Below are 27,432 nucleotides of genomic sequence, written 5' to 3'. Positions count from 1 at the left end.
GATTAAAAGTCATGTTTTGAATTGCGCCCGAATTCTACGTCTCTGACACGTTCTTACATTCATTGGATGCAGCTACACGATGTCACATACTAAGGTGATTATTAAATAATTTAAGGTGCATTTGGGGAAATTTGCCATTAGAAGCATGTGCAGAGCATCACTGGAAATGACCTTTTTTTTTTAGTTTTCTTCAAAGTGACGCTTGCCAGAAAGACTAATTTAAAGGGAGTTGTACCATGACCGTCTTTAAACCATGCTTGTGCAACAGTAATGTCGTCAATGATGGACTGCACCTTTAATTGAAGTTTAATTTACATGTATTTGATATTGTAACATAAGAAAAATAATTGAATGGAATGCACATACAGCTAAATTTGCTTGCATTTGAAAATAAAGTTATCAGACTTATCTTCAATGTAAAAAGATTAAAATCCGATTGGAATCTAATTTCAAAATCCAACTTAAATTTTAAAACGTTTAGGCCTCACGTGTCAAGGAGTAAAACCAAAATGCATTTTGCTTGTTGAAAAGTCTTCCATTCTTGACCAGATTTCCTGAATTCATTCATCTGGTGCACTACTTGATTTTAGTTTCTTAACAGGTAAACTCTCGAAGCCCAACAGCTTACCGCGGAGCGTAGTGCTCGATCGCTGCGCTTTCACCGGCTCTAGTCACTGTGCGAGCAGTGCCATAGTACATGTACACTGTGTATGTGTGTACGTACATGTGCCAGACATCGACAGTGCGTGCAAGTGCAAGCAATGGCGCCACCAACCTTTGAACGTAAACATGACGTCATTTAGTACGGTCTCATCCCGAAAGCGCATGCGCGCCAACTTAAAATATCGCCCAAGAATCTTGTTGCGCATGCGCGTGGATTTTTTTTTTTTGATTGCGCAATCTGACTCGAATCTTTATATATTACTTCCAAATGATCTAAGTAAGAAGAGCGTGTTGGCTTAGTGGTAGGCACTCTAGCGCTCAGACCGGAGGTCCCGGGTTCGAATCCCGCCTCAGACATATGAGGGACTTTTACTTCTTTTTACGTATACGTAACCAGAGCAAAAAGGTGTAAAATTTCCATTTTATTTTATTTTATTTTATCTTCTTCCCTAGACGAACGCCACGGAACTCGGACCTATCGCAGGTCTCCCTGCTTCGGTCATCTCTGGTCCCGGGCCGGACTCGAACCCGGGACTCTCTGACCAGGAGGCAGTATCTCTACCGCCACTGCTGTTCGGGTCCCCGAAGAATCATTACTCGTTCCATATATTTATCTATCAGACTCGACTGAAAAGATGAAAATATAAAAAACCGCCTCCGGGATTCGAACCCGGGTCTCGATGACTAGCAGTTACTTGCCTTACCGCCCAGACCACTGGTGCTTCAAATTAAGCTTTCGGATTTAGATATATAAAGCTATGGTTCACGCGTGGTTAATACAACTTCAAACCTGGATATCATCGCAGTGGACTTCTCAACTCGGAGATAGATCTAATAAGTGGCGCCACCAATATTGGGCAGTATTAAGCATTCGCTCGCATCATACAACCGGCGCTTTGCTCTTAGAGAATTAAATTCCGTGCCCAGTTGACCCCATGACGTCTTGATAAAAATACCCAAATGGATCCCGTGACGCTACCTCCAGCCCTTGGAAGATGGTTGTATCTTGGAGATACAGAAAGTGAGATGTAAAATTAAAGGCATGATCAATCTGACGAAATGGGTGTCCCGAGTGTTGTGCAAAATCGCAGGTGTTTTTTTCACCTAACGTCTGCTTCTATACATCAAGTAAAAGCAACATGAATAACAATCCTGCTGGCTCTGAGCATTTTCTCAGTTGTCGAAAAAAGGTTGACTTTGTATTGGGGGGTTAAGTCAGGCACCAAAGAGGTGCTTTTCCATGAATTTTGGAATGAAGACAACTTGCAGTTCTTGGCCGAAGCTGAACCTGTAATTTGTGACTTCCAGATAATCCTGGACTGAGAGTACAGCTATCTTCCACGAAGCAACAAAGAGGAGGGAGTTACGGCTCAAATTTTAACAATGTTTTCAGCTTTTTTAAGGTAGATTAAATATGTAGTGCGGAGGTTTTCCGCACATGTGGCCCCTCTGGAGTGTTTTCATGCAATTCAGCCATTTCCAACGGCTAGTGTAGCTCTCAGACAATTGTACCTTAAAGCAAGCCACTCCATTTTGTAATTTTTATTTCAAAGCTCTTAACGCATACTTCTCAAAATACATGTATTCGGAGGTGATGTGTAAAAACACTTTCAATAAAGAAAGATGTACGTCTAAATTACAATTCAATTACATCATGTTCACGAGCGCCCAAACCAAAAACTGCTATCAGGATGGAGTAAGCGAACAACATCCTGTTTTTTGGAACTTAAAAAATGACAATGCACAGGAATCATTACCACCCCCTCGTCTTTAGTACTGCAGGGAGAAAAAATTGTTTTGTATGCTTTATGGCAACGATGGAAAAATATTGTTGGTCCCTCAGTGGTTTTTTTTTATCTTGCAGTATTTTTTCTCCAAAAGATGTGATCATTGTCATATAGGAATTGCACTGGGTTTGAAAACACACAATACAGCACAATTATCAGAAGGTTAGCTCTATATGGCTGCATGTCCAAGTAATTTGAAGAAAAATGAATTGGCCAAAATTTGATAATGGTAAATTCCCAAAAATCGGAAATCAAATATCTGAAAAAAATGGAGATTGGAGAAAAATGAAAAATAAATAAATAACTGGTGTCTCAAACATACTGCCAAATTTTTCTGGTATTAAAATCTGCCCAAAAACTGCTTCGTGGGTTAATTTTTTTTTACTTTCTAAAAATCAATAAAAAATGATCTGCTGCCAAAAATATATGATAGGCCTATGCAATGTTGCCTGGGAAGTATCTTCAGGTCAAGTTATGTAGAGATGAAATAAAAATTGAGGTTATCTTACCTGTTAATTTTTAATTAAAAATAGCTGTAAAGCTTTCACAAATACTTTATGCATAGAGCATTAATTACAGGTTTTAAGCTGGATGCTGTCATGCCCACATTATAGACTTTCTTTTAAAAATTTAAAAATTTTTGTTGAAAAAAATCCTTTTGTTCATGGTCACGCACTCAACCTTATTGAAATATAGGCATTAAAAGACGTTTGGGAAAAGTCTTTTCAGGCCTTATTTTATTGCACTGCCATTCAAAAACTGTGGTTGCTAAAGATGATGTAACATTGAATCTGGCTTGAGACCCAAAAATATTGCGCATTTTCTTGAAAGATCTTTTGGGGGGGCTGAAAATGCATCAGGTGATTTATTACAATTTTTATCAATGACTGAATCAAGGCTGCAGAGAGATTATGAAAAACTCCCACAGACTCTGTTTTCCTGATCATATGTCACTCTCTTCAAAGAAATCTTCCTTCTTGCGACTAGACTCCATTCCAGTCTTATTCTTGGCCATCAGTGGTTTCATGGCGGCCTGCAGGCTGTTGTAGAGTCTAGGAAATAGTAGCTCTTGAGAGGCAAGCAGCTGTTTGGTGCGATGACGCTCCTAGAATGACAAACAAAAAAATCACATTTGAATCATAACAAAGGGCTTATTTTACACAGAGTAATAAATGACTGCATGCAAAATTTAATCCTCAAAAAGCCACTTTTTGGACCACCTCACATGTTGAGAGGGGCAGATTCCATCCCAACAACTTCGCTGTCTCTAAAACTTTTTCAAACTTGGCATGCATTTAAAGACACTACTATTCAATACAAATGTTAAGTTTCAACTCGGTCAGACTGATGATGTTGTAATGGCCAATTGAACTTCAAGGCCACATGCAGGTTGACCCATGTACAGTCGAGCACGTCAATGAAAATATACATTTTTATTTGGCTGACCTGTCTCGGAAAAAAAACACTGCACAATAACAGCATGATATTTCAGTCAAAATGACTGCAAGATACTGTTGGAAAACCTCCCAGATGCTCAGCACTGCAATGATATCAGCAAAATGTTAAGGGTAGATTTCAACCCCCCCCCAGCTCTTTTTGGGTTAAACGTCACCATACCTGCTAACTTTGAAAAGCCAGAGATGGGACCACCCATTCTATGAACCTATAGCAAAACAAGCAGCCACACGAGAGCACCCTATTTGCATGCACATGTACACACATGCATGAACATACACCTGCCATTTTGACAGAACAAATGGCGCCTTCGTTTTTGCAAACAGCACCCTTTTTTCTGCAATAGCACCCTCTTTTGCTGGGAATTTTCAATTTTTTTTTCTTTAAATAGAAATTGGAACACTCCAAGTGTAAGTGGTCTGAAAACTGTAAAATTTGAACAATTTCAATTTATTCAGAACAGTTGGCAGGTAAGCATCACAGGCTCTGGAAAAGTAGAACACCTATTGAAAATTAAGCTTTCAGGTTTCCATGTCATTAGTTTCAGGAGCAGGATTTCAATGCTGTGTTGAAATATAAACGTGATATGCTTCACTGAACATCTAATAACGTTGTTGATAAAGCATTTCAGCGCAATAAGCTATGAACAAAAGGTAAGTTCATGACCTTTAGTTATTCATTAAGGTAAGTTCATGACCTTTAGTTATTCATTAGCAACTGAGTACCTTTGGAGCCTCAAAGCAGGCAGGGCAATTCTCTGGAATCACAGGTAGCTTAGCCTGCAAGAATGAGAAGAAAACGGTAAATGGTGGCAAATCTTTTGTTTGTTTTGCTTCTTTTGAGGCCAAATAATTTGCACGCAATAAGCTATTCAAAACATACAAGCTTTACAGCTGAAATTGAAAGACTTCTTGAGGGTGTTGTTATCAATGCAGAAACTAAATTAAACCCCCCATGTGATCATAGTGGTTACTACAGTAATGGGTAGTCGATTTTTAAATGGTCCAGGACCTAGACCTAGACTTTTCACCCTTATTTTAAGAACACTCAATGCTGTTATTGGTAAATTAAGTAAATTAAGTCTTTACCAAGTAATGGCACCGACACTTTCAAGGTATACACACATTTAGAAAATCTACATACCAAAGTAGATATAAGATCTAACTGCTGTTTCAAAACTGACATGGAGAGAAAAGACTCAGAAAAATTGTGCTATCACCTTTTCAGCGAAGTCTCTCAGATCTTTTTCCCTGGTATACACAAATGGCCTGATGACGCGCAAATCACCCTCCCTATACCAACAAAAAGAAGACAAAACACTGTAATCAGATTACATGAAGGTCTACATGTACATCACTGAAAGATGAACATTAAAGGTATTACTGTAACAGACAGAAAGAAGCCTCTCTTTGTAATATTTCTACTTCCAAATTTCTAGATCCTCTGAAATTATGCAAGATAACGGCAACTTGAAAGGACATTCAATTCACTTGGAAGAATTTGCTTACTTGACAGTGTAGTTGGCTTTCATGGTGCGTAAAAGTCCATTGTGAAAGACAGACATCAGGAAACTGTCATGGAAATGGAATGAAGATGAACAGGATGAGGGGTTGAGGGCATTAGCAAAACTGTGACCAGATCTGACAGAACAATTCTCAAGGCCATTTCATTTCATTTGCAGTTTGGAAACTGAACTCTTTGTTTCACTGTTTTTAAACAGTATACCACTGTTTTGGGCATAGTGCGCCTGCGGATTAGCACCGCGCACAAAAGTGCTGCTGGGTCGCACTGATGAGCGACACAGCACTGCTGCATGCTATCCAGCCGCATTTGAAAAAACGCCACTCGCATTCACTGGGAACAAAGGAAATTACGCAACACCTCACAATTCTGGGCTCGCTTTACAGGGCGGCAGGACTGGCTGAAATACTTGGGAGTCAATGAAGGTTGCCTGTCAGCTTAGCCCACCAAACAGTCATTCATGCAGGTGTAAACGTCCATTAAATGAAATGATGAATTTTCGAAGAATTCTGAAAACTGGAAATCTTGAAAATGGCCAGTATGTGCGCACTGCATTTTTAAAAGCACCCAGCAGAAAGTGGTTAAATGGTCTTTACCTCAAAAGTGCTTCTTGTGACTTGCAATTCATTTCATTAGGTAAGGTCAAATCAGCAAGACCTATTCTCTTCATTTTCTTTTTGGTTTTTAAAAACCTCACATTAAATGTTAATAGTGACAAAGCCTATATGCAAAACTTTGACAATAAATCAGGCATATGTGGCTGACGTGAATATCACATGAAAAGACAGCTGACGAGCTTCTGACACCACAAAATTGGACTCCATGCTGTAAAATGTCAGACGATGCTGTGTAGCTTGCTGATAACGACACACTGCACATGTGCAGTAGAGTGCATATGCCAACAATGCATGCAATCGTTTTCCACATGCATTAAGTCCTAACTTGTGGTACCTGAACAACAGACAATTTTACCAGATCAGGAGTCAGCTGTGGTGTTTTCTGTCACATTCAGGATATAAAAAGTCATTTCAGAATAGGATGTCATATCAGAATATCCAATGTCCTGTCAGGATATCAAATGCCTGGGTTTTCAGATCTTTGTAACTATGATACTCATTTAACTGGTGTTGCAATTTCTGCGATGGTAACACCTGTTCAGAACCAACTCACCTCTCCGCTAAGTCATCCAGATGCTGCCCCATAGCCAACACATTGTACCCTTCCCTCCGAGCGCAGGCATAGAGACGGCCTCGCTTCATCCGAGAGCAGAAACTGCAGATGGAGTCGCAGCCACCTTCAAGACCGGCTGCTGTGTCAATGATGCCTAAGAAGGCCAAACCAGGTAGCTCTTCAAACTTTCAAAATGGCTTTAAGTTTAAGCAGTCCATGTATTAGATTTGATATATTTTTCCTTTGTCTTTCCTCAGTTCAACTGGTGTGAGTCTGAAAAACATTTTAATTTACTGTGAGTTTGTACAAGGGTGGACACTACTGAAGATAAAAGTAACACACACCACACAGTAGGCTAATTAATTAAGCAGATATTTTGGAACAGAAGTATTATTTCCAGTACCTGAGGACTAATTTTCTCTCTAATTCCCTATCCTAACGTGTACCTATTTCAAAGTAATAATGTACTTTCCTTACATTGTTCTTCAAAAAAGTATGGCATTCTCAGATTTGCCAAGTATGGAATCAGTGGTCGTGGGTCATAGGCCGAAGTTTGGGGGTCAACTGTTACTCCACCAAGTTCAAACCTGATTCCCTGCAAACAAATACCAAAGTCATTGGAAATACATCAATCAAATGAAATGTTGGAAATGTTGTTATAAAAATAAGGGCAAACACCCGTGTTTGTTTTTTACGAGCCTTTTGGTTAATTTCCCGGCAGCCCAGTTTCATAAATGAAATGTGTACCAAAGTCTGCACTGATAAGAAAGGAACATGTATGTCTATCCCCAGCTACTGACCTTGCTTTTAGCATAAAACTGGTACTGTCTGAGAGTATGCAAGAGAGAGAGACTATCTTTCCCTCCTGACAAGCAAACCAGCACACGGTCACCATCCTGAATCATCTTGTACTCTTCTAAAGCCTGAAGGAAAGCACAATGAAAGCAAGAAAGAAAGCCTGAGAAGTTAAGACACCGCCAAACTCTCCTGACCATTTCTGGCAAAGAATCAGACATGGAGTGAAAATAACCGAGTTGATGAACAAGCAATCTTTTTGCCTCAAATGAAGCAATGTTGTCTTGAATGGTCAGTGTTGGTTTCCTGGACGAAACAAATGTCAGGTTTTTGGAGTGACAGATCACACGTAGCCTGGCATCCAAATAATAAGGAACAGGTGTCTCTACTCTGAATTACTCTTTCAATCAAAAATCGGACCCTAATTCCATTCATTTTGATTACCTGTACTGTTGGTTTGAAGATGCATTTGGGCGGTCTCTGAAAGCCTGACACTCTTCCTGCCACACCACTCTTCTGATCCTTAGATAGCTTTAGCTTTTCAGTACTAGAAGTTAACTCCTCTGAACACAAGTCATGTGGTGAGTTCACAGACTGTGGTAAAGGTATCCTCTGGGAAATTTTGTATGTTTGCTCGGTGGAGTTGGTTCTGCACTGCTCTCTCTTAACATCCACTGACCAATGTTTCTCTGATGTCCCTGTAACTTCCTGAGAGTCATTCATGTTAGGGCAACATCCAGAACAGCCATTTGATTCATTTTCTGTCCTTTGCAGATTATGTGAACTATCCGAGAGATCTGCCCTTAATCCTAGAGCAGTAGTGCTGCTTTCCCGACTAGGAATACTATTTAAAGTTTGCTCCACTCCAGAGAGAGTATCCCTGGTGTTATCTACAACTGGATCAGTGGTTCTCTTCTCCACTGAAAAACTAGGCTGATTGCAATTGGATTGTATGGTCCCAGACTTCAATTTTTCAGTGTTACCATCCCTACATGCCTTTCTTGTTATTGCCGCTGCAGGTTTATTGAGCTGGTAAGCTGAATGGTGTTTAATAATGTTGCATGTTTTACCACTCAAAACAACTGCATCATCGCAGGAAGTCAACAAACATGTGCGAGAAACTGAACTCTGTTTGTCGTTTTTAGCATTCTCTGTTGACAATGACTCATCACTTTTGCTACTTGGAGTCTTTCTAACAGCAATATCCTTTTCTTTATGCTCAATTTGACCTTTGGCATCAGCAACCATTTGGTTTGGAGTTGTGGAGGGGTCATTACCATGCCCTTGTCTAATCTCAACGTCATTGTAGGCATTCTCAGTAAATCCATCTTCAACAGTATTCCGGAATAGCTCAGCACAGCTCAGTTGGTTACAAGCATCATGTGACACCTCCATAGCTATGCACTCAGAGTTTATCTGACTCTCTGTATTGTCACTGGTGAAACACTCTGATGTTGGCTGTGTTGTTCCCAAAGTTTCTTCTACACTGCCAACCATGGAGCAACCTGAACCACAATGCCGTTTCTCGTCCATTTTCGAGTCAAAAGCATTGGCAGGATCCTTCTTTTGTTTGTACTTGACAGGCTCAAAAGGCAGTTTTTTGCGCAAAGCACTATGGGAAGACAGTGACTTGTTGCTCAGTAGACTCCGTGCCTCACTAGGTAACATGAACCACCGCAAGTCAGCAGCCTTGCTGTCAAAGAGCAAACTCTGGTCTGGTAACTGGACTCGCACCTGTAAAGAGAATTATATGAAAATAAAATATTCCAAACAACCTAAAATACACTACTCAAAAAAGTGAAGGACCACTTTTTTCTTAACTTGTAATTTTTTTTCCAAGCAATGAGTGGGGTCTAGTTCTTTCAGTTTTGTTTGCCTAGATGGTGTTCTCATTGAAATAAAAAATGTTTAAAGTATTTCAAAACATCAAATACATACTTTCAGCTGTAAAATATCTCATGTCAAAAAGTATGGACAAAATAAAAAGTGGTCCTGAACTTTTATGAGTAGTGTATAAAAGTGTATCATTAATTGCACAGCTACCTACACTTCTTTATCCAAAGCATCAAACTCAAGATTGTAATTTCAGGCTTGGAGATTTAACAAAGGCAATGACCTCCACCAGTCTCACACTTGATGTGATGTTTTGAAGACAACAGTTTTTTGGGTTTTCTTGAACAGCCTTCAATTAATTTTAATCTGTTCAAATGGTCCTACCCTGCATAATCAAACGTCAAGTAAGAAAGAATGGTTTGTGCATACCTTTTCTGCCTTCTTGAAGATTTCTTCACCAAGTCTTAGACAATCCTGAGAGGGTGAAAGGCAAATTCATACGCCTGTAGCCATGTACATATCCAGAAAGGAATGCAACCTAAGAGGCTCCAATTGCACCGAGTGGCAGAAATACTCACTACCATGATGCCATTGTAGTGATTCTTGGCTGTTGTCCATACACACAAACTTATTACTTATTTGCTTATAAACTTATTTTAAAAGGTTTCAGAAAAAAGATGTCCCACTTTATTACTACGGGTGATTATACCAAATCTGCCAATGTGACCAAAACGCTCTGTACCAAGAGAACAAGTCCCAACCTCTTGCTGAAGTTTGCAGTCCTCCAGGGCAAAGAGTGTAGTATTTGTGCAGCAACACATCATACACATTAATGAAAAAGCCCACCTTTATGGCACTGGGCTGATTTGAGTGCTTCAATCTTCTTTGCATCACGATGCAATTCAGTCAGCCTACATGTATGCGTCAGCACAAAGAATCCTTATCAGTAACCTCCTTCCCTAACCATTCTGGATTTAAATCTGCATATTACCTTATAGTCTGCTGGAAGCCTGCCTTTTGTCTTTAGCACTGGTGGGTCGGGGTACATTATCTTGCCCTCAGAGTAACTAATAGAGCCCAGCCAGCGTCGATCTTGGAATACCTGGTGGTTTCTCTGCTTCCATTCGCCAGTTTCTGGATTAAAAATATACTGTGGATGAAAAAAAGACTTATTATTATTTTTGGTATTTTTTGGTTACACACAAAAAATATTTTGATTAATCAATAATAACAATTTATGGCGAGAGGATATTAGTCAAACAAAGAAGTTTGAAGAGTATCAAACATTTTACTGTGGTTCATGCGAGAATGACCAATGGCTGCATATCATACATCCAGGTCATGTCTTCACTCCAGTCACCTGTGGTAAGAGCTTCCAGGCATGTTGTGCTGTCAAGCTGACAGCATCCAGAACAAACTCAACGCACTCATCATCCATGAAATAGGGAAGGTTAAGTCGCGTAAAGCCAGGTCTATAAAATACAAAAATAACAATCTGCATTAAAATGAACCAAATACATGTAAATTTCTGTATACTGAAATCCTGACCCCAAACAGGAGAGATTACAAATGACACAAATGCTTCTCTGAGTACTGGAACAAATAAGTAAAATGTGGGAAAGGAAACCATTTACAATTCCGCTTGCTAAAGTAAGCTTATGGCAAACTCTGCTACCTACAACTGAATCCTGACTTATGACATATTAACCACTTCATGCCGGGGCATTTTTCAATGTTGATGATGCTGGGCCGGCATGACTATCATTTTTTCCATTTTCAAAATCCGTCAAAAATTCATCATTTCATTTAACGGTCGTTTATAGCCACACCAAGTAATCTTTAGGGACTACTCTAATTGACAGGTGACCTTCATTGACGCCCGAGTATTTCAGCAACGCCAGCAGATTGTAAACAGAGCCCAGATTGTGCGGTGTTGTATAACTGTCTTTTGTTCACGAACCTGGCTCAGTGCACTGCTGACCTCTTTTCAATAGGGGCCAGATTAGCGTGCAGCGGTGCTGTGTGGCTCATCCCTGCGGTGGTGGAGCGCCTTTGTCCCCAGTGGTAATCCGCTCGCTCTAAATGCCCCAAACCCCGGTATACGGTTTCAGAACAAGGCTGGATTATCACCACTTTTGAGAGTGAAAAATGTCGGTAATGCCCAGCAGCTTGGTCTTTTGTTCGGAGTACGGTCTTTTGTTACAGGGCCCTGTTTCCTTTGTCCGAGTTCGGAGACCCCGGCAGGAAGTGGTTAATTAAGTCAGATATTCTTTTTTTTACCTTTGGATCAAAGAATCAAGTACCTTAGTATTTCTCTCTCTGAGTATTCAGTGTAACGTCGTAGGTGTATCCTGTCCAGACGACTATGAGGGAAAAAGGAAACATAACATGAACAAACAAATTGGTTTCAGGGAAAAACATATTTGTCAAATTGAAGGCCCTCAGTGAAAAAGGCTGGGTTGTGTGAACTTGTGGATGGTGTGATTTTTTTGAAATTGGCTTAAAGACTTGAAGATATGATTGGTTGTGTTCTGTAGCTGGAAAAAGTTAAACAACATATCATTCTTTGGGTAATTAGAGGAGAACATGAGTGTGGGTGATGATGCAGCCACAGGAAACACAAGAAAAGGTTGAATAAGCAAGGTTCGATCCCTCAACAGAAAGCGGAATTTAATAAATCAAACCAAAATTAATGGAGGTCAATTCCACAGGCACATTGGCTTACAAAAACTTTTTTGTTTTATTTTCTCTACCTTATCCTGGAAATCAATAATGAAGTAAATTCACCTGTCTTCTAGAAGCACTGCCTCTATCTCCTTGGCCAGTTTCGTGTCAATCCCGAGCAGATCCTGCAGAGCAATTTGGAAACAAAACCAGCATTGACAAGAAGCCTTTTGTGAGTTAAATTTGAATATAATCTGGTATACTGAGTTATCTGGTTGCACATAAACATAACAATTTGAATTCCCCAGACTAAACACACTGTTGCCATACCTCATGATTCGGAGCAAGCTTTTGCTTGTTACATAAGAGACGCCTTGCCTTGATACAGTGTTTTCAATGGATAAGTGTCTTTAGTATGGAGAATTCAAGTTGTTATACTGATGTGAATTTAGAGAACTCTGTGTACCAGATTTCATTCAATTTTAACTCGCAATAGGCTTATTTTGATTCAAATTCCCAACATGCCCAAACGAACCTGAAACCAGTTCAGCTTTTGGCATTACTAATGACGTGCTTTTGGTGAAGCTTGCGAAAAAAATTTATTTCTCGATGAATGCTTTTCTCAGGATTTACTATCATATGGGAGAATGTTCATGCCGAAAAATGTCAGAGATACCTGTGCATAGGGTCCAGCACACGCACAACCACCCCTGGCCTGTATGCCAAAGACATCGTTCAGAACAGCACAGACAAAGTTGTGGTGCAGAAACTGCCCAGTGGTAGGATGTCTGATCAGGAAAGAGAATATAGGAAGACGGGGCACAGCAGTGTTGCCCAGAAGAACCAGACTAGAGCAACCAGACCATCTCCCAAAGGCTCTCCTGAAAAAAACAACAACAAAGAAACATTATTGTGGGAGCCAACTGTCAGGCTGGAATCAAGCCCGCCATGATTAATTTTCATTTTCGATGCAAAGCCCCTCCTGGAAATGTTCTGCTACTTTCCAACCTCAAAGTTCACTGGTAGTTTGAGTAAGTCAGATCACCTCTCTTCACATACAAATTAGACAAGAAACACCCATGGTTTCAATGCCACTCAAGACAGCTCTTGAACCTACTCTCACATAAAGAGCCAAGTCTAACAAAAAGCACTGGAATTGCCCAGCTTACGTTACATGTACAGTGGTGGACAGACTTTACACAGAATACCCACTATCCCATTGCAAATACCCACTATCCCATTGCAAATACCCACTATCCCATTGCAAATACCCACTATCCCATTGCAAATACCCACTATCCCATTGCAACTTCTGTTATGGGTAATTCCAGTAATTAGAGTGCCATTATTTTATGACCCTGTCACATCTGACATATGATTTTGTAAGTTCAGAACACATTTTCTAATATCCAAGAGTGATGAATTCATGCAAATTACCTGCCAAACAAATAGTAAAAGTTTGAAATCAATTCCGGTGATATTTCCATGTCAACTAACAAAGGTCAGAAGTAACAGGGTCACAAAAATGTCCCACTTCTGGACCCCTAATTTCTGGAATTACCCATATATGACTGCAAACCATGGCGTTTACCTGCAGAGGTCCTGTTCCCTGGACATGATGCTATCAGCCCCTAGAGCAGCCTTGAGCTGGAAGACCAGGCCAGCTCGGATGGCCCCAACAATGGACGGTGTGCCCCCTTCCTCTCTCATCTCCACCTGCTTCAAGTACCGATGGTCCTCATGGCTGACCTAAACAAACCAACAAATACACACACAAAGCAGAAAGTTAAGTGGCTAGCGTTGAAGAAGATGGATTTGTGCTGGTCTCTGTCTCAGTCTACAACATGATGGACACATACTGATGTCTCTTTGCATTATACACCTGCAGATGTATAACATACCTGAAACTAATTTCAGCAAATTTTTGTGAGCACATTCACAAACCCTAGACTACTCATATAAGACAGAGAGAAATCCAGAGAAGAAGTTCTTTTTCATATTTACAAATGCATACTTCAACTTATAATTACAGAATTTTTTACATCAATTCTCCGAAATCTTGACGTTAATATTTACTCACATAAACTATAAACTAAAGATACTGCTCCATAAATCCATTTGGCAAAATTATTATTGTTACATATATGTATCAGAATCTGATTTATGAACTCACACCGCATCAACTTTGGTATAAACTTCAAGAAAAGAAACGTCTCTGTCATTTTTTTTCACAATGTATAATTCCCTTTTCTTTCCACATGTGAAAGATATAAGACACTTACTGGTCACATTTAAGATAAACTTTAAATTTTTGAGCAGCATTCCATAAATTACAGAACAATAAAAGGGTTTTCTTTATAAACTCTAAAATTCAAATAAAAACCAACTTCAAAACATTTGTTCCTGCACATTTTCTTGTTTCAGGATGAAAATGCAAAGCTAACTAGGAAACAAATACTGGGAGTGCTGAAAGAGATTAATATCATTGGAACAAGTTGGTCATAAATAATCGAACTTCAAACTGAATTGTGAATTCATCACATTAAAATGAACTCATTGATTCTGCTTTGCAATGTACATGTGCATGCACACTGAACATTCAGAACAAAGTTCAATATTCAGTTTACTGGGTACTGAATGGCATTAACTTGACGTGTGATCCTGCTACATTGTAACACTGAGCCACCAGTTTTATTGTATTCCATGAACAGCATGCATGCACAACCAAACACTACGCCTTCTCAAAGGGCCTACAAAGCCATAGCTCTCCAACAGTGAGATAAACTCCCCTTCTTTAAATAACTCAGCAATCCCTGCCCCTTTCCTTTCTCTAGCTGTCCTTTTTGGGAGGTAAAATGTGGCCCGTGCTGGCATAAATTTCTATAAGTTTCAAGGGAATGTTATTAAAAAGGACATAGAACCATGACCCCTTTTTATGTACATTTTTCTGTTGCCTACTGTACAGTGCAGCGTTTAGCATGAATATATGGATCACTGCACCCACTCATCACAGGAACTGAATAGTGCAGTGTTAGGGCTCATAACACACGTATCTAAGTAGGTACATGTAGGTATAGTGACAAAGGCAATACATAATTGCTCCTATACCTTTCAGCCTGTCCGCCATATTTGCGTTTACTGTTGCAACGTTCACTGGTGAGTACTTTTGCTCTGAATCAAATGCCATGTTTAAAACCTTTGCCCCAAAGATGCCAATTAAGCTGTTTTCTCCACTGTACACATCCACATGTCTATGACCAGGCATGCTTTGATGTCTAATTCTGGGAGCTATGAAGAGGGGTGTGTTGCAATAACCATGTCCTGGTTTGGGGAAGAAGTGAATTACAGAGACAAAGAATGAGACATTTAGTCTTACTCACACAATACAGGCGAAAGGATGGAGAATTAGGCACAAGATAATGCCCATTGAGTGTCTGAATGTGGAATTTGATTTTCAACGATTCCAACAATGCAATTTTTGTTGCTAATTTAATCAGCACTCAGCACTGTCCTCTACTGATTTTTTATTCAGTTTAAAAACAATCTCATTTCTAGAAAAAATGAGGGAAATACCAAAGTCTAGGTTTCACGTCTACATCTCACATGTGTCTCACTTGTGTCAGCACAATTTGACTATACTTTGTCCACAGGTCTTTACACCCTGTGCATATGGAAGAGATTTTTTATCCAGGGGACTGAAAAGGATATCACTCAAGAAGAAATCTTAGATGTTCTACCTTCAATTTCAGTCTATAACTGGTGACTTGATAGTACCGTTATAACTAGTCATGGCTGGTCTGCCGGTGAGTGCAGAGATTGTGCTGGAGAATATCAGCCAAGGTCACCTTGAGTGCCCCATTTGCTGTTGCCGATTCAATCAGCCTAAGATTCTGAACTGCCTGCACAGCTTCTGCAAAAACTGTCTGGAGAAAGTGGTGGCAGGCCATCCAGATCAGAAAGAGATCACGTGTCCTGTCTGCAGGCAGCAGACTGCCATGACAGAAACAGGACTAGCGGGCATCCTCAACAACTTCTCCTTGATGGCATTGGTGGAGGAAGTGGCTCAACAAGAACATCTGGTCAAGAGTCAAAGGTCGCAGGTCACCTGTGAGGAATGTGATGAACAGGAGGTAGCAATATCAAGGTGTTTAGAGTGCAGGGAGTATCTCTGTGATGCTTGTCACAAAGCACACCAGCGCAGCAAGAAAACCAAGAGTCATGAGACAGCGTCCATCGATGACCTCCGGTCTGGGGAGGTTAGCTTTGAAAGTCGGCTGCGGCACGAGGTGCCAAAATGCCAGAAGCATGCATTTCAGGATCTAATTTTCTACTGTCAGACATGCACTAGTCTGATTTGTGCCGCATGTACAGCGCTCGATCACCGTACGTCAGACCATGAAGTTTGCGACGTCGCCGATGCTCTGGCTTCCTGCCAAGAGAAAGTGGCAGAGCTTGTACAGCAGGCAGACCAACACCTCACCACATTCAAAGCCAAGAGAGCCAAGGCACAGAATAGGTATGCTGAGCACAAAAAAATGATTGCCGAGAAGCACGGCATCATTGCAGAGAAGGCAGATATCGTGGTGGCAAGAATCCGCAGGAATGAGCAACTGCTGAAGGAGAAGGTGATCAAAGCATGCAGTGAGCAGGACAAGAAGTTTGAGGATGTACTCAGCCAGCATGAGAAGAATGTGAAGGAGACTGCAGACACACTGGAGAGGGTGACAAGTGTGATGGCCCAGCTCGGCAAGTATGATCTCCTGAAACTGCAACAGTCTCTCTGTAAGAACCTGCAGGATGCAATAAGGAGAACTACTCCTCCAACAGTGTGGGACCTGACAAGGGACGATTTCAGTCAGTCAGGCATGTTCACTACAGCAGAGCTTGGTAAGTTTGGTATTATCAAACTACACAACCAGCTACTTCTCAAAAAGGCCTCAGCCGTTGAAGCTTCAATATTTCCCTTCAATATTTCACTTACTGGTGTTTTAGAAAAAAGCTGAAAGCCTTTAAACATTTCCATAACTTCAGGTAGGGGCTTCCACCTAAAATCCAAACGACCAGCTCCTGTAGGATTCAAAGCCATGTCACAAAGTATATCCTCTTCCAAACCCAAGTCAGTGGCACTAGTTTCCAAAGTTTCTTTTACTTCTCATGAACAACAGCACCTACCAAATTGGACACTGTTGCAGCATGAAGTGCAAATATTCCACCAACTTATTTTCAATAACCCTCTTATATTAGCAAAACTTTCTGGAAAGTTTCTCTTATGAAATCTACAATGTTGCTTGCAGAACTACCTCCACAAAAAATCATTATTTGGGATAGCTTGTCCAGAGTTGTAGAAGCCTATTTTCCTAGTAATTTGATTTACAACCAAATAATTGAACTGTTTGCAAATAAAGTCAGTGGTACAGAAAATAAATAATAAACTTGGGCCTTCAGCTACTAACAAGTGCTTTCCAACTAAACTTTGGGAGCAAGATTTTGATTAGAAAAAAGTTTTCACTTCTTTTCTTAGATGCTGCCAGACCTTTCTTTTGACAAACTTTACTAAATTACCAGCACATGTACTCTCTGCTTGCCAGATGTCCTGTTCAAAGATAAGCCACTTCCTGTGTCTGAGCAAGCCAATCTGATGAAGGTTGGGACCAAGGTGGTGAGAGGACCCGATTGGGAATGGGGCAATCAGGTAAGGTAGGTTCTAGGGTGGTGCAGGTACCCGATTGGGAATGGGATAACCTGGTACATGTAGAGGATGTTCTCGGATGGTGAGGGAGCTTGATTGGGAATGGAACAATCAGCTAAGATAGGTTCTTGGTGGTAACGAACAGACCAACTTGGAATGTGGCAACCAGGAAAGCAAACTGTGTCATTGAGTCACATGATGTACATAAATCTTAAGAAGTAGATGGCTTGACGCGTTGTTACGAGCAGAATCTGTCTTGGATACTGATAGGATCAAATACCATGCCTTAGATTTTATCCAAGTGCAAAATAATAAAAACTGAAACAAAAACGTTTGTATTTTTATAAGGAGTCACAGGTCTTGGTTGACAAAAACACACCTACTAATATGCTTTCTGGGGGCTAAAGATAACAGGAATCTGTCAGTATCAGAAAATATCAGTGACAGGAAAGCATTGTTTATACACAAGTGTGGACTTCTGTTTCAGGATGGCTACCCACCCGGTGAAGGGGTGATCAGTAAAGAACTGAGCACCAATGGCTGGGTCAAAGTACGATGGGACACCCGTCATGCAACAGAGCTGAACTATCGAATGGGGGCTGAAGGGAAATACGACTTGCAACTGGCTTCACACAAGATGTTTGGTGATGGTCTGGATCATTTGGGATAACCCAAGCACACACCCCCCCCCCATCAAAATCCACCAGGAATGTGTCAAAAAAAATTAAAACAACACACTGGAACTTTGCATGAAGTATGCTATAAAAGAATTGCCTGGTTTTATTGTAAAACAAGACTAAACAATCAAAACTACAAATGACAAGGGTATTAAATTCCAATTCAAATGTCAGCTGACAAAAGCCTAAATTTCAGGCTAGTGGATCTGCTTTCACTGTTTCCGTTCTTACTTTAGCTACTCATAAATCATGGAATACTTACAAAGAAGACTGATCCACCACCTCCATCGCTGGGCACTGGGTTCCTGAAGAGGGCTTTCTTGGCGACGAGAATGCCGGGGGTCTCAACACCCCCAACAAACTTGTGAGGCGACAGGAATATTGCATCCTTGTACGCCAGCGAGTGCAGACCCCCACTATGAGCAAAAAACAAAAATTTTTTAGTAATCTGAAGTGAGCAAGTTGTTCAATGCCAAAATTAACAATGGCTGTTTCAGGTCACTTTGACCTCTAACCTTGGGTCACAAATGTTTCATCATGGAAGTGCTGATTCTACCAAAACAATTCAAAAAAGTATTTGCTATGGTCTCAACAAAACATATAAGGATATATTAAAGTCGGAAGGAAGAATAAAAAAAATTCCCTCCCCCCAAAAAAGAAAAGAAGGTATCCCCACTGCTTACTGCCAGGGACAAGGAATTGAAATCAGGGACTTTGCCATTGATAGGACAGCAGAGCCAAAAAAAAGATTTTCTACATTTGTACCGTTAAATTATCTGGCTAATCCGAGACTTCTCAAAATAAAAACTTTCAATTCTGAATCCAGAAGACTGATCCTAGCACCAACTTCACCTAATAATGACTATGGCATACAGTCCTGAATTTGCCGAAGTGCAAGCTAATCAGATGATTGAATCAAGATATTTAATCACTGTGTACAAATTGTACATCAATATCATGAAATACATATAGTTCACATTGTTACCTTCTATGTTGAACAAATGATTGACAAACAAAGCAGGTTAGCCAAACAATAAGTTGCGTGTTCCAAGTAAGAAGGATTTTGATATATTTGTATGCAGACAATTGGAAGCATTATGATTTGTGCCTCTCTCTCATTTATTGTAGATAATCATATGGTTTCTATGTACCGTAAGAACTGTAGATTACACATTGTCATCTTCACACAAGAGTGGAAGTGGGATACCACGCATTCATAAACTGGTTTATGCATGAAATGGCACAGAAAGCACCTGACTGATTTTCAACCAAATGTGCACAAACCAGTAGTGGTGTACATGAAAAAAAATGAACATGCATGCATGATGGATATGTATAGCATTACAGCGCCCTAAATTGTTTTGGATTGTGATTGCTGAGGTTTGTAGTCAAATGAGCACAGTGTTGTATTCGAGTCCATCACAAGTCCAGTCATAAGTCCCTTCAGAAGGCCAGTCCTAAGTATCAGGGTGACCAATGACAAAGGAATGCTTTTGTCAACGCTCATTCGAATAGGTTGTGAATTGGCTTAAGACTGAATGACTTATGATGGACTCCAATACAACACTGCCTGAGCATCAATATGCAACACAAAGAACCTTATCCCTAACCTTCCTCAATCCTCCAACAGGTGAAGGATTCAGGAGGGTTAGGGTTAAGGAAGTAAGTCTTTTACCTGTTGTACATGGGATTCATATTGATGTCTACGTAAGGACCAGCGGTGGCAAAGTCCCAAAATGCAAAGGCTCCGTACTGATGTAGCATCACTGTCACCTTGATGTCATCAGTCAGGATACCAGTAATATTAGAGGCAGCTGAGAAGCAGCCAATTAGCTGGTGACCAGAGGTGTGCCACTTCTGAAACAAAGACAACAAAACACACTTGATGAAGTTGGTGAATCATGAATCAATTTGGTGAATGAAAAAGGTAGCATTTCAGCCCAGCAGAAAACAAACTTACAATACTTTAAACCTAGTGGTTTTTAGGTCAAATGCCCTCCTAGATAATTTGAGCAACAATGCTAGGAATTGATTCTGAATAAGCCATTTGCGAGTTCAATTTGAATAAAATCTAGTGCACTGAGTTATCAGACTGCACATAAACATAACGATTTGAATTCCCCAGACTAAAGACACTGTTGCTGTACCTAGTGATTCGGGGCAAGCTTTTGCATAGCGACCACCATCTCTGGAATGGACTGGTTCCTTTATGCCCTTCTTATCCATTGAGAACAGTGTATTGTTGCAAGGCATCTCTCATGTAACTAAGCAAAAGCTTGCCCCAAATCACGAGGTATAGCAACATTGGTTTTAGTAAGGAGAATTCAAGTTGTTATGTTCATATGAATTTAAAGAACTCAGTGTACAAGATTTGGGTCAAAGTTAACTCGCAAAAGGCTTATTGCACAAACAATGTACATGTACACTGTATGCATCTAATAGTCTGCATGAACCAGAATTTCAACTAAACTAAGTGCTTTAGAGTTCTGTCAGGTTATTTTTCAAACAAAATAACAGTAAGAAGTCTTTTGCAATTTAAATTTGAATAAAATCTGATACACTGAGTTCTTTAAATTTGTGTGAACATAACAATTTGAATTCTTCATTCTAAAGACACTGTTGCTATACCTTGTGATTTGGGACACGCTTTTGCTTAGTTACATAAGAGACGCCTTGCCCCAATACAGTTTCCAATGGATAAGAAGGGCACAGAGGAACCAGTCCATTTTTGAAATGGTGGTCGCTATGCAAAAGCTTGCCCTGAATAACAAAGTATAGGAACCAGAGTTGTAATCCACTCCGTCACAAGTCACTGCAAGTCACCACAAGTCATTCAGCTGCAAGTCAACTCGAATGCTATTTAAATGAACTGTGATAAAAGCATTCCTTTGTTGTTCATCTCTTTAGTTCTACACTGACTCGCAAAATGATTTGTGAGTTGACTTGTGGACCGACTTGTGACAGAAGATCTACAACTCTGATGGCAACAGTGTCCTCAGTCTGGGAAAATTCAATTGTTCTGCTTATGTGCAATCAGATACCTCAGTGTACCAGATTTTATTCCAATTTAACTTTTCATTTCTTTTTTACTTGAATCATTGCCTGGAACCATGTCCAAAACTGCCCTTCTCAGAGAGACAAAGGGGAATCACATACCTCAACTAGAACTTTACCGCACTCAAGTAAATAACCTAATGATCTCATGTTCATATCAATCTAAAGTAGAATTTCTTGGCGAATTCAAATAGATCTCAATTCATTCTTTTATTCCAAAACTCACTTTACCTTTAATTCAGCTTCCAAACAGTTGGTATCAACAAGGCCATCTGCATCCTCAGGGATTCTAACGACCTTGTAGATAATATTAAATAGGAAAAAAGTAAACACTGTTGTGAAAACCCACACATTATAGTTTGCATTTGACTTTAATTCAATATCATGTATTTGTGACTTTTGTACTGAATTTGTTCATTTTCTTAAAAATCAGTAGATTAAAAGATTCTATACTGATCTCTATCAAGGGAGATTGTTTTTACTTCTGTCCCACTTGGAAACAACTGCCTCACTGCCTTGTACTAGAATGAACAAGTCACTGCACTTGATCACCGACCCACCAAGCAGGTGATAGGGATTAACTCAGCTATTGGTCAGGCATACCTTTGCTCCTATCTCTCTCCAGGGTAACAAGTTGGAGTGATGCTCAAATGGACCAACAAACACAACCTTTGGGCATGAAATATGAACAAAACAGTTGTTGAAAAAGTCGATTGGTAGGACATAATTTTCAGTCAGATTAACTTTTTACAAGCATTAATGCCGATCACTCTACACAGCTCAATGAGGCAAGTCCTGTTCTAAACAAGGTGGCAGCTGGTGACACAGATAAATGGCAGAGCATATCATAATTCAAAATAACATTAAGGGCCAGATGATGAAATATATTTCTGATTTCTCTGTTTGTTTTTATAACATATATATATTAAAGTTAACAGTCCTCAGTCTATCACAAGTTAGAGGCTTAATGACCGTTACGGTTAACAACAAAGGTATCTCCATATAACTGTTCATGAAGTTTGCCACTGAAAAATCATTTGCAAAACCTTTCATTACATCTACAATCGCACATTTTCATGATTTAAAGACTCATTCCAAAAATCATCACAAGGACAAACAAATTGAAAATTATATTCCATCTAAGACTGCGATAATTCCAAATCACCATAGACTTTTTGTTGTTTTTACTAATATTTTTAAATGAACCGCTTTCTCTCAGCATCGATGAAATTAGAATATGGCACTCAAGACAAGAATGAGATGAGCACTGTCTCAGGCTGGCAAGTGATTTCATAGGTGTCATACTTTTGAAATGTGCCTCCACTCTGCCAATGAATATGCATTTCAATACTACTGATGCCATTGCTACTTTTGGATGACTTTTACTCTATTATGTCTAAAGGACATGGGATTGCTCGGCTCTGAACTCACTGGTGGGGCCTGCGGATGAAGGCAGTGGATGAGTTTATGAATGGCTGCCGTGCACCCAGTTCCAACAAAGATGACAGCATCATGCTCATTGGCATTGACAGAGTTACGAATAATATCCCTGTAAAAGACAGTAAATAGAACTCTTCAGAGAAAAGAAAGTAAAGGAACTCTTGCAAGCAAAACATATGCAGGTATTCCACACTAAGGTTTCTGAGAATCTCGTCATTCCTTCCATCAGCCACATACTGAGGTATCAATGGCACATTATTACCCATGGTACAGGTGATCTACGGACAAATGGAATTCTGCAATGCAGCACAAGCTGGGGATATATCTGAATGGACATCTTGGATAGACATGAAATGTTTCCCACTGCAGCTCCTATTGTTTTCCTAAGAACATGTCTAAAATTTGTTTGTCTACACTGTGCTCTCAACATTTTCCTGATAATAAATATTAACTTTTGAGTCTAAAAAGTCTGAAATTTGATTATAAAATTAAGATTAGATGCCAAATTTACATGTGAATAATGTTGGCAGTACAATCTGCTTTGCTGACCTGAGCTCCCACACACACACCCCATAGTCTTCTGTTGATAGAAAACTCTTGGGGGCATAAAAGGTAAAGATATAAAGGCCTGACCCCTAAACAGCTGGCCTTTATATTCAATCATCCTGCCAATTTGCCTCCTTATACCTTTTGTAAATAATGCATATTTTGTTTCTAGTTCTGTGGGCAACTGGTACTACCAAATAATTAATCAAATAGAAGTTCCCTTACCTGGCTTCATGTCTGTACAGCGTGGTTTGTAGCGAGGTGACAGTGGTTGTGGTATGGGTGTTGCCATACAGAGGCAGAACCTGACTCCTGATGTAGTCTTCAATCATGTCCAAGGACCTAAATTACAAGTACAAAGACCACTTCATCTCTTCCCCAAAAACAACTGTTCAGCCTAATTGGCTGAAAAAAGTACAAAGAAAGAAGAATGAATGAAGCAATAAAATTCAAACAACATTGGAACTTAAGAAACTGAAGAGTTCTCTCACCTCCCAGATGCTGTGTAATCACAGTATACAACTGGAAAGAAAAAGAAAAAATATATTTGACAAACAGCATTTAATCAATACAATGCATCTTGATGTAAAGTATGATTGACTACTATGATGTCTTGCTGATATCATAGCTGCATTGGGGAATGTCCAAAGCATTCACCAATCACCAGAGACTCAAAGAGCACAGGAGTTTAAGATGAGTATCACTGTGATGTTTGTAGAGGGGGCACCTCCTCCCCCCATCATGACACCAAGGAAGTTTACAATAGGACTGGGCGAAGAGGGCTTGAAAAATCCATGCCTTCACAGTGTGCTCGATATATGTCAATCGTTTGAAAAAAAAAATTGTTTTCAAATTTTTGGCGATTCAGTTTAAATGCCAACGTGTTATTTGATACTTGAAATTATTTTCCAGGAAATGAGATTTGAATTGCTAGTTCTGTTTCTTCTGCTTCTGACAATACGCCAGAGGAAACAAAGGAAACCAGAATTTTGTCCTTTATGTATCCTCCTCAAATTATGGTTACTAAGATGACCAACCATTTTGTCAGTTTCCATTGTGATTCAACTTCAAGCAATTTTTAATAGCTTATGCTTATTGCAAAATTACAGACACTGAATAAAGGGGCTGGGTACACTAAAATGAATTCTTTTTGGATCAAATGATCCAGAACAATCCATGATCCAGAAATGCAGCACCCAATGTACATCTTCAATAAGCAGCTGTAGAGCTGTGTTCCTGTACGGTGTAGAAGAACACTGCCATTTTTGGCTGGGATACATACAGGGACTTGTTGCTGCATTTCCACTCCATCATACCTTCTTTGGCAATGGTGCAGTGCAGCAGGAATCAGTGCAGCGTACTGCACATGTGTTTTCACCATCGTGATTCATAAATGTTTGTAATAAATGGATCGTTAAGAATGGTTTTTCAGGCAACACCAAACAGACCCACAAAAACCTTTTGCTGTAACAGGAATTTTCATGCGATTTCACTGCGACAGATTTTCTCCCCATAGAAATTTGCACATTTTCACCGGGACCAAAGAATTTTATCATAGTGAATTTTGTAATGACGAGAGTAACCAATACTGACAAATAAACTGTGTAGGCCCTAACATGCTAAAAATAAAAAAACAGGTCAAGTCGCCCCAGTTGTTGAGTTGACTTTAGTAAATGGTCAAGTTATCTAATATCCACATAAACTTCAAGTTTTCAAGTATTGTTGATGTAGCCTCACATGGTGGGACCCCTAATGTAGCACACTTTCATTTTTCACTTTTTGTGTCTTAACCACTTCGGACCGGGGCATTTTTCAACGTTGAGGATGCTGGGCCGGCATGACTATCATTTTTTCCGTTTTCAAAATCCTTCAACAATTCATCATTCCATTTAACAGTCGTTTATGGCCGCACGGAGTAATCTTCAGGCACTACTCTAAGTTGACAGCTGACCTTTATTGACGCCCGAATATTTCAGCCAGGCCTGCAGCCTTGTAAACAGAGCCCAGATTGTGTGGTGTTATACAGCTGTCTTTTGTTCACGAACCTGGCTCAGTGCACTGCTGACCTCTTTTCAATAGGGGCCAGATTAGCATGCAGCGGTGCTGTGTGGCTCATCACTGCGGTGGTGGAGAGCTTTTGTCCCCGGTGGTAATCCGCTCGCTCTAAATACCCCAAACCCTGGTATACAGTTTCTAAATAACGCTGGATTATCACCACTTTTGAGAGTGAAAATGTCGGTAATGCCCAGCAGCCTGGTCTTTTGTTCGGAGTACGGTCTTTTGTTACAGGGCCCTGTTTCCTTTGTCCGAGTTCGGAGACCCCGGCCACACATATAAACCATATGGCTCCGATCCCGGAGTCCCCGGCTGGTAGTGGTTAATGGTTATGTGGGTTATGTGTGTGAAAATTCCTTGAGAAGAATGTGACACTTTGACCATTACCTGGCTATGAGGTCGATCAAGCGGAGTGGCAGGGTATGCTGCGATAGTGGGGAAATCCAATTTTGCCTGACTTTCCAACATGCGAAATGAACTCTTTCAAAATGTGCCCCCAAAAGGAAAAGAACTTTCTGATAAACTTGTGAATGGGTAATTGAGAGGAAGTATTGATGCTTTACAAGAACGCCATGGCTGTTGTTATGGCAGCCGTAACACATCTCCCATTTTCTATCATTACGGCACTGCAACTGCACAAGCGCACCAACTAAAGTGCAGATTTCAGACTTTATTTCCCTTAAAAAAACAAATCCTCCAAAGCCTCTGATAAGAAAAGAAAAAAGATTCCTGCTTAGGCCTATACAATTAGAAACCAACGTAAATAAACAATTTTCATATAAAACATGAAATTTAGGCGAACAAAAATAAAATGGTTCAAGCGCAGAGTCAAACTCACACACCAGTGCCGTGGTTCCAAACCTTCCACCTTGACCACTCAGCCACAAGCATTCAGCAATCAAGGTAATTTTAAAATATATAAACCGTTGTGATGATCAACTACATCATCGCACTTGCACAGTTCAGCGCCGTTACAATAGCAAATGGGAGATGCGTTACGGCTGCTGTAAAGATAGACACTTCGTTACACGAATTTATCAACTTCAAGGGATTGTGTAAATGTTCTTGTGGGATTTTCTGGTTTTTTTAAGTGCCCTACATCAGGGAACACTGAGCTAAATTCATGCCCAATTTCCAAATGCCAACACTAGTTTTGGATTTTGAACAAATATTCATGACACCTTAAAATTGTTCACAAACATGACAAAAGCCAAAGGTTCAACACCATCAGTTTTAACTTTTGACCATAAGGAAACCTTGAGGCCACCAGTTTTTAACCAAATGGGTTTTAACTTTTTCAAGAAAAGAGGTTTGGCAATGCTGTGTGAAGAAGAAAGTCATGTGAACGTCGAAGTGACTTAATTGCACCACGTAAGGGACTCCATACCTTTTCGTTTACCAAATGGTCCGTAGAAAGTCGACTCTCTGCCGATAACACTGTTGTTGATATACGAACAGATTTCCGTTATTTCCTCAAATTTTATGACGTTCTTCTTTGAAACGACACGCTCGCCACCTTTTTGTGGCAGAGTGTAAAATGTTCTTTCGCCATGAGGCAAATGGTCAACCAGTTTTCCAAAAGATTTTGCACAAACATGAGTCTCGAGTTCTGCCACGGGAGCTGCCATCTTGAACAAGGTTTTGTACAAAGATCGAAAGAGCGCCGCGTAGCGGCGCTCTTTGGTTTTGTACATGGTTTCAAATTGCCTCATTATACGCGTACGAGGGAGGGCGCTATAAGAAAATAACAGTGACGCATGCGGTGATTGCATGAGTGGTGAGACCAAATAAAAGAAGTCATCTCAGTAAAATTAATGGCTTTACATGAAACAAATCAAAGGTGACAATAAAACAGTAGGCACTGAAATAAAAACCCGGCCTAAAGTCCAGAAGGAAGTAATCTATTTTAAGATAATCCAAACACGAGAGGGCGTAATATATGTTGCCAGGCGTAGATGACTTGCCAAAACTTTTCACCAATCAGATGACCGAAAATAAATGCAATGCAATTCTTTCAGAGCATAGTTTGGTTCCATGACGCATGGACTGGGAATTTCAAGGGCAAACAAGGAAAAACACACTT

At 40.0% G+C, this 27,432-nt stretch overlaps 2 protein-coding genes across 3 annotated transcripts; one reads left to right on the top strand and one right to left on the bottom strand.

Moving 5' to 3' along the window:
• Positions 1 to 1,072: 1,072 nt before the first annotated feature.
• Positions 1,073 to 26,994, bottom strand: LOC110976840 (uncharacterized). Its single transcript, XM_022230469.2, has 23 exons — positions 26,737 to 26,994; positions 23,786 to 23,816; positions 23,520 to 23,636; positions 22,740 to 22,857; positions 21,912 to 21,977; positions 21,540 to 21,605; positions 19,930 to 20,111; positions 18,517 to 18,670; positions 13,480 to 13,637; positions 12,565 to 12,769; positions 12,012 to 12,073; positions 11,528 to 11,587; positions 10,585 to 10,696; positions 10,216 to 10,374; positions 9,654 to 9,698; positions 7,836 to 9,125; positions 7,397 to 7,519; positions 7,074 to 7,191; positions 6,597 to 6,750; positions 5,414 to 5,476; positions 5,125 to 5,197; positions 4,631 to 4,684; positions 1,073 to 3,555 (listed from the first exon to the last, which is right to left on the bottom strand). Exons 1-23 carry the CDS (start codon positions 26,975 to 26,977, stop codon positions 3,394 to 3,396), a joined length of 3,813 nt encoding a protein of 1,270 aa, XP_022086161.2. The 5' UTR covers positions 26,978 to 26,994; the 3' UTR covers positions 1,073 to 3,393.
• LOC110976842 (E3 ubiquitin-protein ligase TRIM56-like) lies at positions 14,943 to 18,518 on the top strand. Of its 2 annotated transcripts, none has more exons than XM_022230472.2 (4): positions 14,943 to 15,044; positions 15,539 to 16,775; positions 17,477 to 17,580; positions 18,065 to 18,518. In XM_022230472.2, exons 2-4 carry the CDS (start codon positions 15,677 to 15,679, stop codon positions 18,245 to 18,247), a joined length of 1,386 nt encoding a protein of 461 aa, XP_022086164.2. In that variant the 5' UTR covers positions 14,943 to 15,044; positions 15,539 to 15,676; the 3' UTR covers positions 18,248 to 18,518. The 2 variants fall into 2 exon arrangements, with proteins under 2 accessions (XP_022086164.2, XP_086988774.1); XM_087132648.1 differs by having other exon boundaries at positions 17,477 to 17,585; positions 18,065 to 18,236.
• Positions 26,995 to 27,432: the final 438 nt, after the last annotated feature.

The sequence above is a fragment of the Acanthaster planci genome, linkage group LG02 (assembly GCF_054643075.1).
Source record: "Acanthaster planci isolate LZ-2023a linkage group LG02, COTS_SCS, whole genome shotgun sequence".
Classification (NCBI taxonomy): Eukaryota; Metazoa; Echinodermata; class Asteroidea; order Valvatida; family Acanthasteridae; genus Acanthaster; species Acanthaster planci.
Note: the sequence above shows the minus strand (reverse complement) of the source record. Positions and strands in the feature narration are given on the sequence as shown.

Coding starts and splice junctions, on each gene's coding strand:
- LOC110976840 (XM_022230469.2), bottom strand. CDS start 26,977: ATGGCAGCTCCCGTGGCAGAACTCGAGACTCATGTTTGTGCAAAATCT. Junction 9,699..10,215: donor GGCTTCCAGCAGACTATAAG/GTAATATGCAGA, acceptor TCACCCTCTCAG/GATTGTCTAAGACTTGGTGA. Junction 4,685..5,124: donor TGAGAGACTTCGCTGAAAAG/GTGATAGCACAA, acceptor TCATTCTTGCAG/GCTAAGCTACCTGTGATTCC.
- LOC110976842 (XM_022230472.2), top strand. CDS start 15,677: ATGGCTGGTCTGCCGGTGAGTGCAGAGATTGTGCTGGAGAATATCAGC. Junction 16,776..17,476: donor GTTCACTACAGCAGAGCTTG/GTAAGTTTGGTA, acceptor TCTGCTTGCCAG/ATGTCCTGTTCAAAGATAAG. Junction 17,581..18,064: donor ATTGGGAATGGGGCAATCAG/GTAAGGTAGGTT, acceptor CTTCTGTTTCAG/GATGGCTACCCACCCGGTGA.